Below are 19,210 nucleotides of genomic sequence, written 5' to 3'. Positions count from 1 at the left end.
TGAAAAGAAGGCTGAGGGGTGGAGACCTTATTACTCTCTACAACTACCTGCAAGGAGGTTGTAGCGAGGTGGGGGTCAGTCTCTTCTCCCTAGTAACAAACGATAGGATGAGAGGAAATGGCCTCAAGCTGTGCCAGGGGAGGTTTAGGTTAGACATTAGGAAAAACTTCTTCACCAAAAGGGTGGTCAAGCATTGGAACAGGCTGCCCAGGGAAGTGGTTGAGTCTCCATCCCTGGAGGTATTTAAAGAACGGATAGATGTGGTGCTCGAGGACATGGTATAGATGGACCTGGCAGTGTCAGTTTAACGGTTGGACTCGATGATCTTAAGGGTCTTTTCCAACCTTAACGATTCTATGATTCTATGATTCTATGATTCTATGATTCTATGATTCTATTTCAAAGTGAAGGGAAAGCCACAGGCTGATATGCTTCATTACTTTAAAGAATTGAATAAAATGTTAAGAAAGAAGAGAATTTGTATATCTAAGGATGAATGCAAGGAAAGGGATGATATAGCTTCTGTAGAGGAAACTTATGACTGACACATCAGTTAAGATTATTTTAAGGAATACATGATTGTGTGGATAACAGGGAACTCATTGATACAGCCTGCTTGGGTTTAAAAAAAAAACCTCATTTGGTATTTTCCAAGGTATCTTGAAGAATGACCCTTGAAGAATGACTAATTAACAAAAGGAAGATCTATTTACAGCTATTTAACACAGGATTTTAAGACAAATGTTGGTTCAAGAAGTTCCTACAGAAGCTGGGAGTCTGCACAAGGGGGAAGAGCACACCAAATCAGCCTGGTGTCCTCTACTCTTTTCCTAAGCAGCGGCTATTGCCACTATCAGACACTGAACCCTAAATATAAACATTTACTGATCCAAAATGGCTATTCTTAATGATGTTCAGATGCTTCTGCAATACCATGCTACATCATCACCAAAACTTTATAAAACTATATTTTTCTCTGTGAAATTTATTTAAATTAGAGGTAAATTATGATTAGTTTATTTAACTTAAATTTTATTCTCTATAAATATTTATTTAAGCATATTGTTTCTCTGTAAAACACTGTACATTATTTGCCTAACCGCTTTCTAAACATATTACTAATACTATAAAACTTAATTACCAGAGTTTGTAAGATTGGATTCAGAAAAAAAAAAGCAGCAAGTGCAATATTACGACAACATTTGAAGTTAAAATGTAATTATCTTCTTACAAAGTGTAAAAGAGAATCTACTGTGAGATTCAAGAACAATGTGTTTAAAGCTACTAGTCAATCAATACACTGATATTATTTAATTAGGACTAGATGTTTTCTCATATTTTTATTTGAGCTTCCAGCCTTCAGAATTCATAAACTTCTTTTTTAAATGAGAAATGGCTTCAAAAAATTCTTACGGGGAAATTATGATTTCCATAAATTTGTAATCAATGAAGTGTGTTCATTAAATTGTCCTTAGCTGTGCTATACAGAAGAGTAAAAGAATTAAGTTCACAATATAAAAAAATTGAGTGAAAACACATCATAACCACTAAAAAGTTCATCAGGAATGTTCCCAGGTCAAGGATAGACCCAAACTGATAAGAAACAGATAGCTAGTTACTAGGAATAAGTTCTGATTTGGCAACCCAAAGAAAAACCTACAATTTTGTGTTCTTGTTCTTTCTCATCCATACAATCCACAAGGGAGTCTTAAGCTAACAGGCCATCTTACCGAAGTTTATTATGAGGATGAAAGTAGTTTTAAGTATCTCAGACAAAACCTTTTAAAACTGGAGGTTTTTTGTTGCATATAAGTTAAGGGCAAGATTTTTTCACAAAATGTAATTTCTTTCTCCACAGAATATTCAAAATGAATGCAAAAAGAGTGTTTCTGTTGGGAAAAAAAATGCGCAAAATCACTGTTGCAAGGGAGAAATTCATTTTGTTAGCCACTGTTCTCTAACAGCTGTCTATTTTAATGCAACTGGTATGATGCACAAAATACACAATATCAGACAATGAAATATTTAAATATATTTCAGAACAGAAATAAATTGCCTATGGTTTCACCAACATAAATTTCATTCAGTATGTATCATTTTACATTTTATCTAGATTTATACAGGAAAAAATTATAATTTGGCTAAAATCAGAAACAGAGTGATGGTCTAGACAATAAAATACTTCAATTTACTATGGAAAATTCTAAGCCTCCTTTACATTTTAGGAAAATTAAATAGGAAATGTTTTGAAAAACCCAAGAGTACATTATCAGTAACAGAAGTAAGGTGAGTTATTTTGTTTTAAAAGGAGTACTTACATCATATTTCAAATTTATCTTTGATAACAGAGTACATAGGTGTCCTACTATTTTATATGAACATGCCAGTGGTAGATCAAATGTTAGAACACTACACAAAGATTTTCTTAGAAGTACACTCTGACCCAGAGAGAACATATCTGAAAACTTTGGGTTTTTTTTTTGTCATGATAGAAGTGAAGTACATTTTCCCTACTACCTTTGAGACACTTCTACACCCTCAAAAACCTTCCCATTAATGCACACCTTCATGTTAACAAATAATAAAAAAATATACCTCATTATGTGTTCTTTGAAAAGAAATCGTGATCCTTATTCAGACTACAGCAGTAGTTCTCTGAATTAAAAGCTCTAAGCACATATTTTATGACAACCATTATTTTGTATCACTTTCCAGTCTGTCCACCAAAAATGTATTGGTTAATGCAAAATTAATCATCATTTCAAGTTCAATTAGTCTAATACCTTTTTTTTTTTTTTGTAATAACCAAGCTCTCCAAACACATAGGAGGAGAAATTGTCAACTTGTTTTTCAACACCAGCTAAATTAAGCTCGTAATCAGTAATAGAAGATACAGATTTAATGTCTTTGCCTAGGACAGCGTGAAATATATACTTTCCATCCTTACCCACTCTCATCAGGAGACTGCTCTAAGCACATCTTTCATAAAGTATTCTGGGAAGGAGGTTCTACCACTTTGTCTATACAATATAACTAGAGTCTTAACAATTGTCTTAACAATTCAGACTAGAGTGCATGCTGGAATCCAGGACACCCATGTCAAAGCAGCCTAGAGAATCATTCCAGTTTTCTGCTCAGTGAATATTAAATATTCCATTAAAAATGAGCAATAGAAAAATAAAAGACTGAAACATTCCAACCAAAGTATCCTAGAGGCAAGCATTAGAAAACTCTCATGTGTCCATGAATATTTAACACTAAACTTCCATATACTGGATAAATTACCCCATAATGACATTGCTACTTCTTTTACCAATGAATGTCTCAAACCCTAACTTTCTATTTTGGCAAAAAGGAACATTTCACTATATCTCATTTATTTTCAGTTTTTTGTTTTGTTGAGAAAAAATGGGGAAAATAGTTTCCTGAAACTAATCATTTTCTCTCAGTTTCACTTCCAAAATGAAAAAAACCACCTTCATTCAATTCGGGTTACCAAACATCAGAATCAGCCCTTGACATCAGACTACAAAAACCCTGAAGGGCATCTATGCAATTTTTTCCCACTACTTAAATGAAAATGGCTTATCAAGATTTTCTTAAAGAAAAGTCTTGGCATAGCTGAAATATTATAATGACTGACTGGAAGAATATGGAAAGTTAGCACTTCATGAAGAATTCCAAGTCTTGTCTTGTGGATAATCCCAGACTATCTACTTGATGTATATTCTAGCTCATTGTTTTACTTAGAACCAGAAAGTAGGGATATTTTGTTGCACAGCAGATGTCCAGAAGAAGAAAAGTTTGAGGGTTTTTTTAGATCAATGCATGTTATAGTCACATAAAGCAACAAAATGTCTAAGGAATTATTTTATAATACTACTTACTATTGACATGAACTGATATGTTTTTAACAATTTTACAAATTAAGTACTATTTGTTTTCCAGAATGAAAGATCAAGAGCCTGGGTTTAGTTTAAGAAGTGTACTTCTATGTGGACTTTATAAACTAAGATATCTTGAACTAAACCTCAAGCTATAGTCTAAGGGAATATAAAGTATTACACTGTAAATCTAATTAACAAATTGTTGTTAATTAAGCTTTCCAAATCAATTTTTCCTAACATATGAGGGGGTACTTTTGCATAATTGAATACCTCAGTCTAATTTAGGGAATATAAATGACAAGCTAAAAAAAGAATATGCTCTCAATCTGCTTCTCTACATGAGCAATTATTAAATTAGCATTGTAATTTTTTATGTTTTGTAAACAGATAATATGACTATTTCCATATATAAAGTAATCTTATTACATCATTTAAATATAGCCAAAGCCATTTGCAGAAAAAAAATTGAATCATTGTTTGAAGCTCATGACTGAATACATAAAACACATTCAAGAGTAATCGAATGTACGTTTAGGTATTCAATGATTCATATTGTCTGTATGCCTTTGGTCTTACCTTAATAATAATTATAAATTATTGTTTAAAACTTATTTTAGCTGACAGCTAGTTCAAAAGACTTCAGTTTAACAGATTGAAAAACTCACTGGCAGTTAAGTAATATTCTAATACAGGTAATTAACTACGTAGGTGGCAGTATGAATTAACTCAAATGAAATACTATTTGCTAAAGCTGAGACTTAGTGTATAGGCTTCTACTATACCCTGAAGTAATAAGGAATATTGCTTATAAGCATCACTTGTAGAAACTGAGTCTGATGTTTTTGCAACAACATAATTATTTAATTTGGGATAGTTTCTTATTATAAAATTTTTAAAAAAATTATTTTATTTGGTCTATGCTATGTTTGGTGGGTTTTTGTACTGATAATAAGAAAACAAAGCCCTACTGACTTTAATGTGGCTAGCCAACCACCTCTTGTATCACCTGTTCAAATGCCTCTGTCTGTTGTGCAGAACCCTCATAATGCTTTATGAACCAGTAAAGAGCTTAAGATTTTACTGGAGACCATCACTGTTATTTATGGTTTTATATACGTCCTCTTTTTTGTGAACCAATAGTATATTTAAACCAATATGACAAACACAAGGTTTTGTCATATTCATGTTTCTTGAGTAGCGTGATGCTATGTTACCATAAAACTACCAGGCCAGAAAAACCACAGAATGTATCATTTATTTTTTCTATTTAACTGAACCTGATCTTGAATCTTCTCTAAAGGTAGTATACTTGGAATAAAACCCAAACCAAAAGTGCTGTGGCTACTCAGCTCAGGATGTTGTATCTCACAGATCAGGATGGAAATTTCTAGATGAGTGTAACACCACATTCCCAGCACATTATACAGTGAGACCATGTATATGGTTCTCTGTACAGAAACTCCTCCAGAGAGAATCTGTGACCAACAGGTGTGACCAATGCTAGTTCCCCCAGCTCTGTGCTGAAAGGACTCCATGCCATTCACTTTCTGACATTATGAAACTCCCTGAAGGCTCCACCAGTCCGTACCAGTACATCAGTCCATTCCATTCTGTTTCTAAATATATACATTTTTAATACAATAATGGTTAGAATGGTTAGACCTACAGACAATAGGTGAATGAGACTATTGTGCCTTTCATCTTGATGTTACATCCTTGGAATATATTTGGAAGTTATTTTACAGCTGCAATTAGAATATCAACATTCATGCTATAGTAACAACCATTACTGATTGTTTTTTGATTTCAGCAAGACTACCTATTGACAAAAGGAAAAGTAACAAAAGTTATCCTTCCACATCTCATAATCTTTTTTTTTTTTACCACATTAAAATTGCAATAGTTGACTTACCATATTGTAGGTGGTTCAGAACCTTCTACTTCCAAATAATCATATTTTTCTTCCATTTGGAAATCTGTAAATATGAGTGAGATAGTATCCCCAGGCTCTGCCACAATTGTCCATGTGCAATCCGCATTATTATGATATTCATTAGGAAAGTTGGGGCTCGAGATGATACCACTGGATCCTCTCATAGTTCCTCCACATGCATCCTCAGCTGTTAAAAAAAATTATAAATATCATCAAAATCACCCCTTAGAAATGTATACATTCTTATTGAGAATAGTAGTTTATTACCTTTTATGTGAAAAATTGCTTAGGTTTTTTTAACACATTAGACTTGGAATGCTGCTGCAAAGTTAAGGTGTTAACAAGTAATTGCTTCAGATTTCAATTATTCAAAAATTATTGTACTAGTGCCAGCACATATTTTTACAATCTACTATTTATTGTTTTGATTAGCATTGTTTCACTCACTTTATAATAGCATGCAAAAATTTAATTTCCTCCTTTGCTTTAACCAAAAATGTTTTAACAAAGCAAGTTGAGTTTAATCCCTACCATATGCAGTCTGACACTTGATGTGCAGCAGTCACATTATATTGAGAAAAGAAGCACGAGAATTCTACCCATCTTATGGTAATTGTGTTATCATATTTTATTTTGGTGAACATCTAGTTATGTTTAAGTTTGTTCTCCAATAATCTTTTTCCAATTTTTAAACAGCTGATCAGTTTTCAGACCAAAGCCATTCATGGGTGATTTTCCAAATGTCAGATGCAAGACACTTTCACAATTAAGATATTTACATTACAGTCATGTTAATGGGTGTAAGTTTTAATATATGAAGTATTTCAAACACAACCATAGGAATACATTTTTCACAATATGTGAATAATCATGAAATTATTTGACCAGTTATCACAACTAATTATTTATTGGTTGTGAATACACCAATAAACCCTTAAAATGGAAGAAGGCTCAGAGGACATGGGCAAGGGTGATGTGCTCATAAAGTTCAAGGAATAACGCAGGGTGTGACCGAGCACAGATGTTGAAAAGAATCTGACTTTTATCTCAACACAAAGAGTACCAGAGGGTGGCCTTTGTTTTGGATAAACAGTTATCAACAGTTGAGTAGATTAACTGGTGGTGGAAAGGTTTCTCCCTGAGTTCATTAAGAGCATGAATGTCTCCCTGAGTTAGCTGGACCAGTATGCGGGGAGTGAATATTTGTCTCAGCCCAACATAGAGTATAAAAACTAGACAGCTAACAAAAGAACTTCAAAAAGAGCAACAGGCTTGAGCTAGCTTCAACCCATGTATTCCTTCCAGTGACTGGGGATGCCCAGTGTGTGATGGTGAGCATATTATAGATCCCCGTAATGGGAATTACATTGGTATTGTAATAAAACTGTATATTGCAATAGCTATATATTTTGCTAAGTGTAACCTATATTTATGTTGTTATGCAAAATATTTTGTATAATTCAGCTAATTTAGAAGTCCTGTGTAACATTGACTATCATTAAATAGATAAATTTGATATTAAACATTACATCCTCCACATGTGGCATATCTAAAAGAACCTGGTCAGAGAGTATTTGACTCTGACACAATAGTGCTCTATTTTCTAACATACAATCTTATGCTGAATAAACTAGGTAAGTACTGGAAATTTACAAAATCAGTTCTAACTTCAACAGAACTAATTCTATGAGAAAACAAGTCCGAAATAGTGATTCACAGATTTTATTGGGTAAGGTAGGAGAACATGACTGATGTTGTGTATCTTCTATCTTAACAGTGCATATATGCCTAATAACTCAAAAATTGTTTTTGAGGCTCTCATGTCAAAATTTTTCCTGTGAGCTAATAAAATTGATTGTGAATGTAGTGCTATTACTTTCAGAAATGGAAATACCTTTCAAATAACTTATATGGAAATACCATGTTACTAGATGGAAATACTGTATCGCATTACTTATTGAGTTTATTATCCAAATGTTTGAAGCATATCTGAAAAGCAATTCTTATTTCTGCTTAATTAGAGCTAACATGAATAAAACTTGCCCTAGGGCCTGAAAAAACAGTCAATATTGCTGAAAAATTAATGACAAGGATAAAAAAAAAAATAATGAGTATAGCATCACAGAACAGAGGCTTCAAAGAATTCTGATATACATAATGACTCACTTCTAACAGAAATAAAAATTTTAATGACTGTAAGAAACCTCTTAATTACAATAGTTTAGGAGTTTAAAATACCAGGTTTTGTCTCTTAAAAATTCTGCTAAATTATTATAAGACCAGATAGAAAAACTAAAGTAAAAACGTATCTTGGGTTTAATCTTACTAATTAGCCAGTGCATTTAGCATCCATTAAATACAACAACACTGAGGAACCTCATCACATCACATGTTCATGTCCTTTACTGTGGAAGGAATAAAAAAATATAAAAAAGGTAATAATAAAATTTTGTTTTCATGCATTAAGGAAAATCAGGAGAATAATTTTTAATTGTTAGTTCACAGAAGTAAAATGTCCATTAAAACAATGTGTAACATATTGGTTCAATGATTTTGAAGGATCTGTATATTGATTTTTAAATATTGATTTAAATACATTTTATCAAGTACTTGTTTGAAAAAGTTCTTATAGATAAATTTTTATAGCTAAATTACTGAAGATTACACAAACTGGAAAGACAAATAGTAGCATGTGAAATAACTTTTCAGCTCATGTAACAAGTTAAAAGCAGAAAACTAGGAGTATCACACAAGACGAAAGACCTTGGAATAGCTTTCAGATTCAAAAATAGAAGTGCTTTTGAAAAATACTGTACTACAGAACTCATTTTTTTGCTTTTCACAATTATAGAGAAACCTAACCTAGTTCCTAGCAATATAGAAAACTGTTCACTAAAAATTTTGGTATATTGTACCAATACTTAAGAGAATAGATAGAGTGACTGTGTTTAAAAACACAAGCTGTGTCAATGAGCACATTGGTTATTTCTGAGCCACATCTGTTTAGAGATTTTTGCCAAAATGTAATTTTGCGACCATCAGACAAATCATCATGTATTTTGTTCTGATTCAGGTAGCAAATTTGCTATAAATAAAATCAATACTAATTAAAATGCTGTAAATATAACCAAGAGTACACCAGATATCATCTTAGCCTCCGTAAAGAAAGCATTAGCCCCATATATAACAGAATTACTGTGCTGTGTTCCTATATTTCTCCACCTACAATATCATTAGCTTGTGATTTATTTAGTTCCAGTCTTGCAGTCAGATCCTCACAGGTAAAAGCTCATATCTGGGAGAAGGCTAACAAACTTTAATCCCCATGAAAATGTTTGGTGCCTTAAGTTGTGAAGCCACTGGAAGAAAGAATTGATCTTCAGGTAAATTGACAAACACTGACATTAACAGCAGTTCTACCACTGACTTCATAGTGCATAAGACCCTGGCAAACAAAATAAAATGTAATGATAGTTTATGTGCATGCCGCTTTTAGCACTGTACTGGCTTTGTGTGGCAAGGTTTTGGTAACAGGGAGGGACTTCAGGGGTGGCTGCTGTGAGAAGCTGTTAGAAGCTTCCCCTATGTCAGACAGAGCCAATGCCAGCCGGCTCCAAGACAGACCTGCTGCTGGCCAAGGCTGAGCCAACCAGCGATGGTGGTAGTGCCTCTGGCATAACATATTTAAGAAAGGAAAAAAAAACGCTATGCAGCAGCAGTCAGAAGAGAGGAGTAAGAATGTGTGAGGAATAACTCTGCAGACACCAAGGTCCGTGAAGAAGCAGGGGGAAGAGGTGCTCCCGGTGCAGGAGCAGAGATTCCCCTGCAACCCATGGTGAAGACCGTGGTGAAGACCATGGTGAGGCAGGCTGTCCCCCTGCAGCCCATGGAAGTCCACAGTGGAGCAGATATTCACCCTGCAGCCTGTGGAGGACCCCACACCGGAGCAGGTGAATGTGCTCAAAGGAGGCTGTAACCTCATGGGAAGCCCACACTGGAACAGGCTCCTGGCAGGACCTGTGGCCCTGTGGAGAGAGGAGCCCACGCTGGAGCAGGTTTGCTGGCAGGACTTGTGACCCTGTGAGGGAACCACACTGGAGCAGTCTGTTCCTGAAGGACTGCACCTGTGGAAAGGACCCATGAAGAAGTGCAGCCCGTGGGAAGGACTCACATTGGAGAAGTTCATGGAGGACTGTCTCCCGTAGGAGGGACCCCACGCTGGAGCAGGGGAAGAGTGTGAGGGGTCCTCCCCCTGAGGAAGAAGAAGCAGCAGAGACGTGTGATGAACTGACTGCAACCCCCATTCCGTTTCCCCCTGTGCTGCCGTGCGGGAGGAGGTAGAGAAAATTGAGAGTGAAGTTAAGCCCGGGAAGAAGGGATGGGAGGGGGAAGGTGTTTTAAGATTTAGTTTTTATTTTCTTTACTTTACTCTGATTTGATTGGTAAAATAATAAATTCACTTTCCCCAAGTTGAGTCTGTTTTGCCTGTAACGGTAATTGCTGAATGATCTCTCCCTGTCCTTACCTTGATCCACAAGCCTTTCATTATATTTTCTCTCCCCTGTCCAGTTGAAGAGAGGGAGTGATAGAATGGCTTTGGTGGGCACCTGGCATCCAGCCAGGGTCAGTCCACCACAAGCACCTGTATTTCTGTCACATTGAAACAGCATGATTGCTTAGATGTCAGCTATGAAACATGACAAACAAAAGAATAACTGGTAAGAGAACATTTATGAAGACTAACAGTGGCCCATCTTCATCACTGTGCAACAAGTCCAATAATGATGTGTGAACAAGGAAGAAAGAGAGGAAGGAGTCTTTGCAGTGAGTTCTGCACTGAACCCTGAGAATGTCTCTTTCACTGCCTGTCCACAACTTTCTGAATTACCTCTGTCAAACCACTGAGGTAGGAGTCCTCAAAGATACTTAAGTGCCTAACACTACAATTACTGCAATCAAAATGTAATACCTAAACAGCAGTTAAGCACCTAAATGCCTTGAAAGAATTGTGTACCTGTCCCTGTTCTTTTAATTTCCAGTTACCAAATATGGAGAAAAACATTCATAGGAATGGTGAGAAGACAATACTTTGGTTAAGACTTGATAGAATCTGACATTATACGATTACAAATACGTAGCTAATATTGATGACATTTACAAAAAAATCTACTTTTAGAATTCCTACCTCATATTTTAAAATTAAATTTATTTTGTCACTTACTGGGAAAATTTATCTAACCTACAAACTTGCAAATGTGATATGAAGGCATAAATGCAAAAAATATGCATACTGCCAAGATGTCATTTTTCCAAACATACTTCTCTGATCTTAACCATATGCTGAAAGGGGAAGATTTTTCAAAGTGATATGCAAGTGGGGACTTGGCTTAGAAAAGCTTTTCAAGGTATTATGAATTCAAATGAAGATCTATATTTGAATATGCATGAGGGCTCTTATGCAGAGGGAGTATCACTGATATTATGATGTGAGTGATGATTATGAAAGTACAAAGCTTTTGAGGGTTTGGGTTTTTTTTTTTTTGCTTTTTGTGAGCATAGACTGGTTTTTATTTATCCACATAGATACATGCAACTTTTTTCCTTTTTATATTTAAATTATGGCTGAATGCCTGTAAAGAAATTAATGTGAAATGAGCACACATTTAAATAATTTTTGGTGAAAAATAATTTCATAAAATTTTGTAGTTTATTTTCTAACCATCTTCCTGGTTTGCTGTTCACTGTTCCTTTTTCATAATAAATTTTGAAAATATATTTCTCTAGTTAGTCTTATTTAAATTTATTTTTCTGCTTATTCTGTAGGTTTCACTGATATTCACAATAATGTTACATAAATATTGAACTGTAATTTTTGAGAAGACAGATGATCAAAGACAGGCAATGTTATCAGTGATTTATGGACCATGCAAATTCATGGATTTCAATGAGAATTCAATGAGATTGCATGGTAGATAAAGCTTTAATCTAGCACACAATGTATCACGTCATCTTATCTGTCTAGATATTTATAGTGTACCAAACAGTTAAACTTAAGTGCATAACTCAGCTCATCACAGAGTAATAGATGTTATCTATTCTTGAAAAATAAAGTGAGAAAAAAAGAGTATAGCAACTTCCCAAGTTTAAACAATGTTCTTTACAAGAGCCAATAAAAGTTCTGAGCAAACTGAGCCACTTTTGAAGAAACTCATCAAGAAAAGCTGAGAGGACCTGCAGTAATCCCTCTATATGTTGATCTTAGCTACACAGCCTCTATGAAATTCATGGCATACTCTTCATAGTGTAGTTTAGATACAACCCCAGACATACTGTGGTCTGCTCTTTCAAATTTTAGACTGTCTTATTTAAAACAAATTAGCTGAGCAATCTGAAGGAATGACCACCCTATCACCCCATTTTAAGCATTTTACAGTCATATTAATTATTGTTTTTAAATATACACATTAATAACTACCTTTCATCTGAAGATCACAAAAGATCTTTACATTAGAGAGCAATCAATTCTTTGAGAAACCCCAGCGCTCTTCAAAATAATTAAATATAGGCAAACACGTAATACTAATTTCATTAGCATGGTGAAAATTACTTTACCTGTTTCTGGATAGCAAACACATGCACGTATGCATGTGTCTGCACAAACTCTAACCATCTACAGAGTTTTATTCGAGGTTCAACTGCTGCCTTAAATATTGGTATCTAACTTAAGATTTCTGATTGGCAAGTGAAGAAAACAGGGACCCTGAAAAATGTCATTCTCTACTCTGTCACCCCATATTTATCATACATTAAAAATAAATTAACCACTTACATGCATAAAATAATTATGTGGATAGTGAAGCATAATTCTAAGTATTTTCAGATGTTTCTAAATGAAAGTTATTGCTTTTTACGTCCTTCTGAAACAGTTCATGATTTTTTGATGCAATAAAGTAGAATGGAAATGGAAATTAATTATGCAGATAATACCTGATATTTTTCCAAAACCACAACCCTTTAGCTGTAATCTCGATCCTGACAGAAAAAAAATGTTTTCTTATAAAATTCTACCAGTGTTTTCTAAACAAGATTTTTAATCAATTACCTTCATATTCAAAGTAAAGAAAATGAGATTATCTTCTCCAGGCAATAACTTGGCGTGAGAAAGCAAACATTATTGTCTATTAAAAAAGCAGCACACTCTCTTAGCTATAACTTAAGTTATACCAACATTTCTGAATCAGAAGGTAGTTTCTTTCCCAAGGACCTTGTCTCTTTTTGTTACTTCTGAAAGTTTATCAGAGGTTAGCTCTAAATAAAAAAAAAAAAAAAAAAAAAAAGTCTCACCTAGATTGCAGCACTGATCACTATTTAGGGAGGATTTTTATGTTTTCAACAGGTGCTTATTATGAATGTTTTAAAATACGTCTATAATTATTATATTGAATTATTTACTGATTTTTTTGGAGGAAGAACAGAATTATCTTGACTTGAATATTATTACTACACAGGCACTTTATGTTTAGTATTTTCCCCTTTATAGGTATGTGTGTTTATACATTCAAATTGTTTTTACAGAGCACAGCATTGAGAAGCAGCTTCATGACACATTTTGAACTTAATTTTCCAGAAGTCTGAATTTGCTGGTTTATCCATCAGCAACTTTCACAAATTTCCAATGTCACACTTGTCCAGTGTTTAATCCAATGCTCTTGTATACACTCCATCTTTGCAATTTTCTGCACGTCCTGTACTGCTTTCATAAAAAACAACTTAGAATGTGCTTCTTATTAAGTTTCTTCATTGGTTGTACTACAGACAAGCAGCAGAAAGGAAACTATATAGGCTGAAGTAGAAAGGCCCTTAAAAAGTTAAGCTCAGTTTTAAAGCCTGTAGTATAATAATCTGATTATGACATTTGCAAATGATCACATTAATAGATTACATAGACAGTCACAAAAATATCTTTCAGAAGCTCCATAGGCAGTGCCGTTTTCTAGCAGTTCCCTCTGCTCCCTCCTTTGCACAAATTACACTTACTCCTTTTGTTCTTCCTACCCACCTTTCTTGGAAAGTCTGTATACAGGACTCCAGCAGTGCCAGCTGCTCTGCTATGGCTCTATGATTTTAACAATGTCATTGACCTGTGATTGCATATGAATTTACAGTTCCTATCTTTCCCATGCTACATGTGTTTGTGTACAGGCACTTCAGATGTGCCTCTGATCACCACACTTCCTCAAAAAGAATGCAAGAAAATCCGTCATCCTAGCCCATGAGTGCTTCCCCCCAACCCCCTGTTCCCTGATAAACTTGCAAGCTTTGGTCACCAACCCCAATAAACCTAGTTTATAAACCTCCTCACTAGGTTAGCAAGCCTCTTGGCAATAGTGCTTTTGCCCCACTAAATAAGAACTTGTTATCCAACTAATTTAACTTAGTCTCAATAATCTAATGCTCAGAGTCAGAGAATAAATGAATGGGTCTTTAAAGTATGGAGAACAGCATGTGTAGTATAATGCATATTATATTTATTTTCATTTAATATTCTGATACATTCTAAAAAGTCCAAATATAATGAAAGATATATATATATATAAAATTTCTGAGAAACATTTATATGTTGGCTTTTTCTGCAAACATGCAATAATAAAAAATGTCAGTCTTTCCTCATAATTTATCCACAGAATAACCTTACAGCTTTCAGAAATTTAAATGAAATGATTGCAAAATATCCATCAACTGAAAATCTTTAAGGATAGCTTTGCAGAAGATTTGTCATTAATGACTTACATAAAATTCATAGAGCTTTTGAGGAGAGGGACATAAAACATTTCTTGAGGACATATGGAAATTTTATTTTCTATGGCTTTGTACTGCAATTTGTAAAACTCACAGATTTTAAATTCCAAATGAACCCAAGGATGATTATAAATTGACATGATTCACATCCTCAAATCCTTCACTTTGCACTTGTATGCTCAGTATAGCTGTAAAATTTATACAGGTTTGACAGCCAGCAAAAAAAATCAAATAATAACATCTGTAGCTAAAAAGGTGAGGAGGCTTAGGAGCTTAAATGGTGCTCTAGCAGAAGTTAAATGGAATAAATTGCCTCCTAACCTGCCTCTTTTGAGATAGAACAGAAAATTGAGCTATGCCATGGAGAAAACACTACCAACACCCACACAAATTTTGCATACCTGGAGCCCTGTACTGGGCAAAATTGGCAGCAGAGCTGCAGAGGTGACCTGTGTGAGAGGAGGCCATGAACTGCCCCTTGCCAGTCACAGTGGTTCCAGCCAGCTCTGCAATCAGCAGCGCTGACCCACCGCATGACAAAATGGGAGTCACAGAGGAGCTGTCGGAGAAGGCAGGAGATGGCATGGGAGGAGGCACAAAGGAGAACACAGGAGGAAACTTGTAGGTGCATGTGAGGAAACACTGAAGACTGTACAGAAGGAAGGTCCTGAAGGGAGGGCGGCCCATGGAGTAACCCATGACTGAACAAAGGACAAGTGGGGGAGACTAGGATGAGGGAAAAAAGAAAACATAGAATCATAACATGTCCTGGGTTGGAAAGGACCCACAAGTCCAACTCCTGTCCCTGCATAGGACAACCTCAAAATTCACACCATATGTCTGAGGGCGTTGTCCAAATGCTTCTTAAATGTTGTCAGGCTTGGCGTCGTGACTATCTTCTGGGGGAGCCTCTTCCAGTGCTCCACCACCTTCTGGGTGAAGAACCTTTTCCTAATATCCAACCTAAACCTCCCCTGGCATATCTTCCTACCGTTCCCTCGGGTCCTGTCATTGGTTGTGAGGGAGAAGAGATCAGTGCCTGCCCCTCCTCTTCCCCTTGTGAGGAAGCAATGAGGTCTCCTCTCAGTCTGCTCTTCTCCAGGCTGAACAGACCAAGTGACTTCAGCCGCTCCTCATACGGCTTCCCCTCTAAACCCCTCACCATCTTTCTGGCTTTCTTCTGGACACTGTCTAGTAGCTCTGTATCCTTTTTATACTGTGGCGCCCAAAACTGCACACGGTACTTGAGATGAGGCAGCACCAGTGCAGAGTAAAGCGAGACAATCACCTCCCTCGACCGGCTAGCAATACAGTGCTTGATGCACCCCAGGACACGGTTGGCCCTCTTGGCTGCCTTGGCACACTCTTGGCTCATGTTCAACTTGCTGCCAACCAGAACCCCCAGATGCCTCTCTGCAGGGCTGCTCTCCAGCCTCTCGTTCCCCAGTCTGTATGGACATCCAGGGTTGCCATGTCCCACATACAAAATCCGGTACTTGCCCTTGTTCAACTTCATACAGTTGGTGATTGCCCAGCTCTCCAGTTTGTCTACTTCTCTCTGCAGGGCCTCTCTGCCCTCGAGCGTGTCAACAGCTCCTCCCAATTTTGTGTCATCGGCAAACTTAGATAGCAATCCTTCAAGTCCTGCGTCCAAGTCATTTGTGAAGACATTACAGAGCACTGGCCCTAAGACGGATCCCTGCAGAACCCCGCTAGTCACTGGCCGCCAGCCCCATGGAACCCCATTTTCTATAACCCTTTGAGCCCGACCCATCAACCAATTGCTCACCCATTGCATTATGGGTTTATCCAGCTGTATGCTGGACATTTTGTCCAGGAGGATACTGGGAGAGACAGTATCGAAAGCTTTACTGAAATCCAAAAAGATTACATTGACTGGCTTCCCTTGGTCAACTAGGTGGGTAACCTTGCCATAGAAAGAAATTAAGTTTGTTAAGCAGGACTTTCCCCTCATGAACGCGTGCTGGCTGGGGCCAATGACTGCATTGTCTTTCAGGTGTTTTTCAATAACTCCCAGAATAATCTTCTCCATAGTTTTGCCAGGCACAGAGGTGAGACTGACAGGCCTGTAGTTACCAGGGTCATCCCTGTTGCCCTTCTTGAAGACTGGGACAACGTTTGCCAGCTTCCAGTCAACTGGGACCTCTCCAGATTCCCAAGACCTTTGAAAAATCATTGAGAGAGGTCTCGCTATGACACCAGCCAGCTCTTTAAGTACCCTCGGATGAATCCCATCAGACCCCTTTGACTTGTAGGGATCCAGCTGGAGCAGCAAATCCCACACAAGTTCAGGGTCGGTTGGGAGTTTATCGTTCTCACAGTCACGGTTCTCTACCCCAGGGCTCTGGGGGTCCCATCGTCGGTGTTGAAGACCAAGGTGAAGAAAGCATTAAATGCCTCTGCTTCGTCTATGTCCCTGTTTGTGAGGTGACCATGCTCATCAAGGAACGGGCCAATGTTATTTCTGGCCTGTCTTTTGCTATTAACATACTTTAAAAAGCCCTTTTTATTGTCCCTCACAGTACTGGCCAGCTTCAGCTCTAATTGAGCTTTGGCCATGCGAATTTCCTCCCTACAGCGGCGAACAGCATCTCTGTAGTCCTCCCATGTCTCCTGACCTTGCTTCCACAGGCCATATGTTTTCTTTTTTCGCCTTAGTTCTAGAAGATCCCTGCTCGGCCAAGGCGGCCTTCTACCTTGCCTGCTTGACTTCCGACATTTTGGAATTGTCTGCTCCTGTGCTCTTAGGAGGTTGTACTCAAAAAGTGACCAGCACTGATGGACCCCAGCACCTGCAAAAGCTTTTTCCCAGGGTACCTTACTAAGTAGTTCCCTGAGCAGCCTGAAGTCAGCTCTCCTCATATCCAGGGTTGAGGTCTTGCTGGCAGTTTTCTTCCTGTTGCCATAGATTTTAGACTTGACTGCTTTGTGGTCGCTATGGCCAAGGCAGCCACCAATCACCACTTCACCCACAAGACCCTCTCTGTTAGTAAGCGACAAATCGAGGAAGGCACCTTTCCTGGTTGGTTCCCTTAGTACCTGTACCAGGAAGTTATCATCCAGATGGTTTAGGTATCTTGTGGACCTGTTTGTACCAGCTGTGTGGTATTCCCGGTTGACATCTGGCAAGTTGAAGTCCCCCATAAGGACAAGGGCAGACGACTTAGAAGCATCCCTTAGTTCCTTGAAGAATAACTCATTAGTGTCGTCATCCTGGCTGGGTGGCCTGTAGTAGACTCCCACAACGACATTTCCTTTATTTGTCTGTCCCTTAATCCTTACCCAGAGGCTCTCAACTGTGCCATCGCCAGCTGCTACCTCCATGCATTCCAGCCCCTCCACTACAGACAATGCCACCCTGCTGCCTCGCCTGCCCTGCTTATCTCTCCTGAAGAGCCTGTAACCATCCATCATGGCACACCAGTCACAGGACTTATCCCACCAGGTTTCACTTATGCCTATGATGTCATATCTCAGGGACTGGGCCAAGGCATCTAGCTCCTCTTGCTTGTTCCTCATGTTGCGTGCATTTGTGTAGAAACACTTCAAGTGCAGTTCATTGTGCCCATTACCTCATGGAGCAGTCTGAGGAATCTCACTAGCATGCAGTGCCTCCAACCTTTGGCATGCCATCCCACTGCTCGTCACTGACTAGCCTGGTATTGTCCTTTTCCCCCTTCCAGTCTAGTTTAAAGCTCTATCTGTCAGCCCTGCTAGCTCCTCAGCAAAAACCCTTTTCCCTTTCTGAGAAAGGTACATCCCATTGGATGTCAGTAGACCTGGTGATAAAGAGAACATCCCATGATCAAAAAACTGAGAAGTTCCACTGATTACACCAGCTTCAGAGCCATGTATTGATCAGTTGGGTCTGCGTGTTCCATTCAGTGTTCTTCCCTGCTACTGAAAGGATAGAAGAAAATACTACCTGAGCACCTGATCCATCAACCAACTGCCCCAAAGCTCTGAAATCCCTTTTGATTGCCTTAGGACTTCTCTTTCTTACCTCTTCAATGCCAACATGAAGAACTAATAGTGGATAATAGTCTAAGGACCTTACCAGACTAGGGAGTTTTCTGGTGACATCTCTTACCCTCGCCCCAGGGAGGCAGCAGACTTCCCTGTGGGTTGGGTGCAGTCAGCATATGGGACCCTCTGTTCCCCTCAGAAGGGAGTCACCTATGACAACTACCCTTCTTTTTTTCTTAACATGAGTGGCTTTGATGCAGGGGGTAGGCTGCCTAGATGACCCTTCCTTCCCAGAAGGACCTACGTCCACATCATCAGTTGTCTGCCCATCCAATTCCAGGGCCTCATACCTGTTGTGTACGGGTACCTGGGAAGCTGAGGCAGGCTGAGAGTGGATTCGCCTGCCGCCCCAAGCAGTAACCTGCTTCCATTCTCGCCTGTCACCTGGGTTTCCTCCTTCTGCCTGGTGGCGAGAGTGTAGGGGGTCCTTTGTCTCTTGTGCTGCAATTGGCTGGTGCATCTGTCTCAGGGATGGTAGAGAACAATTCCACCAGTCAATCTCCTTCTCTGACTCCCTGATACTCCTCAGCCTGGACACCTCCTG

At 37.9% G+C, this 19,210-nt stretch overlaps 1 protein-coding gene across 1 annotated transcript in view; it reads right to left on the bottom strand.

Annotated features, from left to right (window-relative positions):
- CSMD3 (CUB and Sushi multiple domains 3) overlaps positions 1–19,210 on the bottom strand; it is a 746,059-nt gene that overhangs the window by 528,878 nt on the left and 197,971 nt on the right. Inside the window, exon 5 of the mRNA XM_087747332.1 lies at positions 5,800–6,007. Within this exon, the coding sequence (XP_087603458.1) occupies positions 5,800–6,007 (208 nt within the window). The remainder of the gene's footprint in view (positions 1–5,799; positions 6,008–19,210) is intronic.

Source organism: Nipponia nippon, unplaced genomic scaffold (assembly GCF_047370975.1).
Source record: "Nipponia nippon isolate SJK-2023a ecotype South Korea unplaced genomic scaffold, ASM4737097v1 scaffold_1, whole genome shotgun sequence".
NCBI lineage: Eukaryota > Metazoa > Chordata > Aves > Pelecaniformes > Threskiornithidae > Nipponia > Nipponia nippon.
This window is presented reverse-complemented; position numbering and strand designations above follow the sequence as displayed.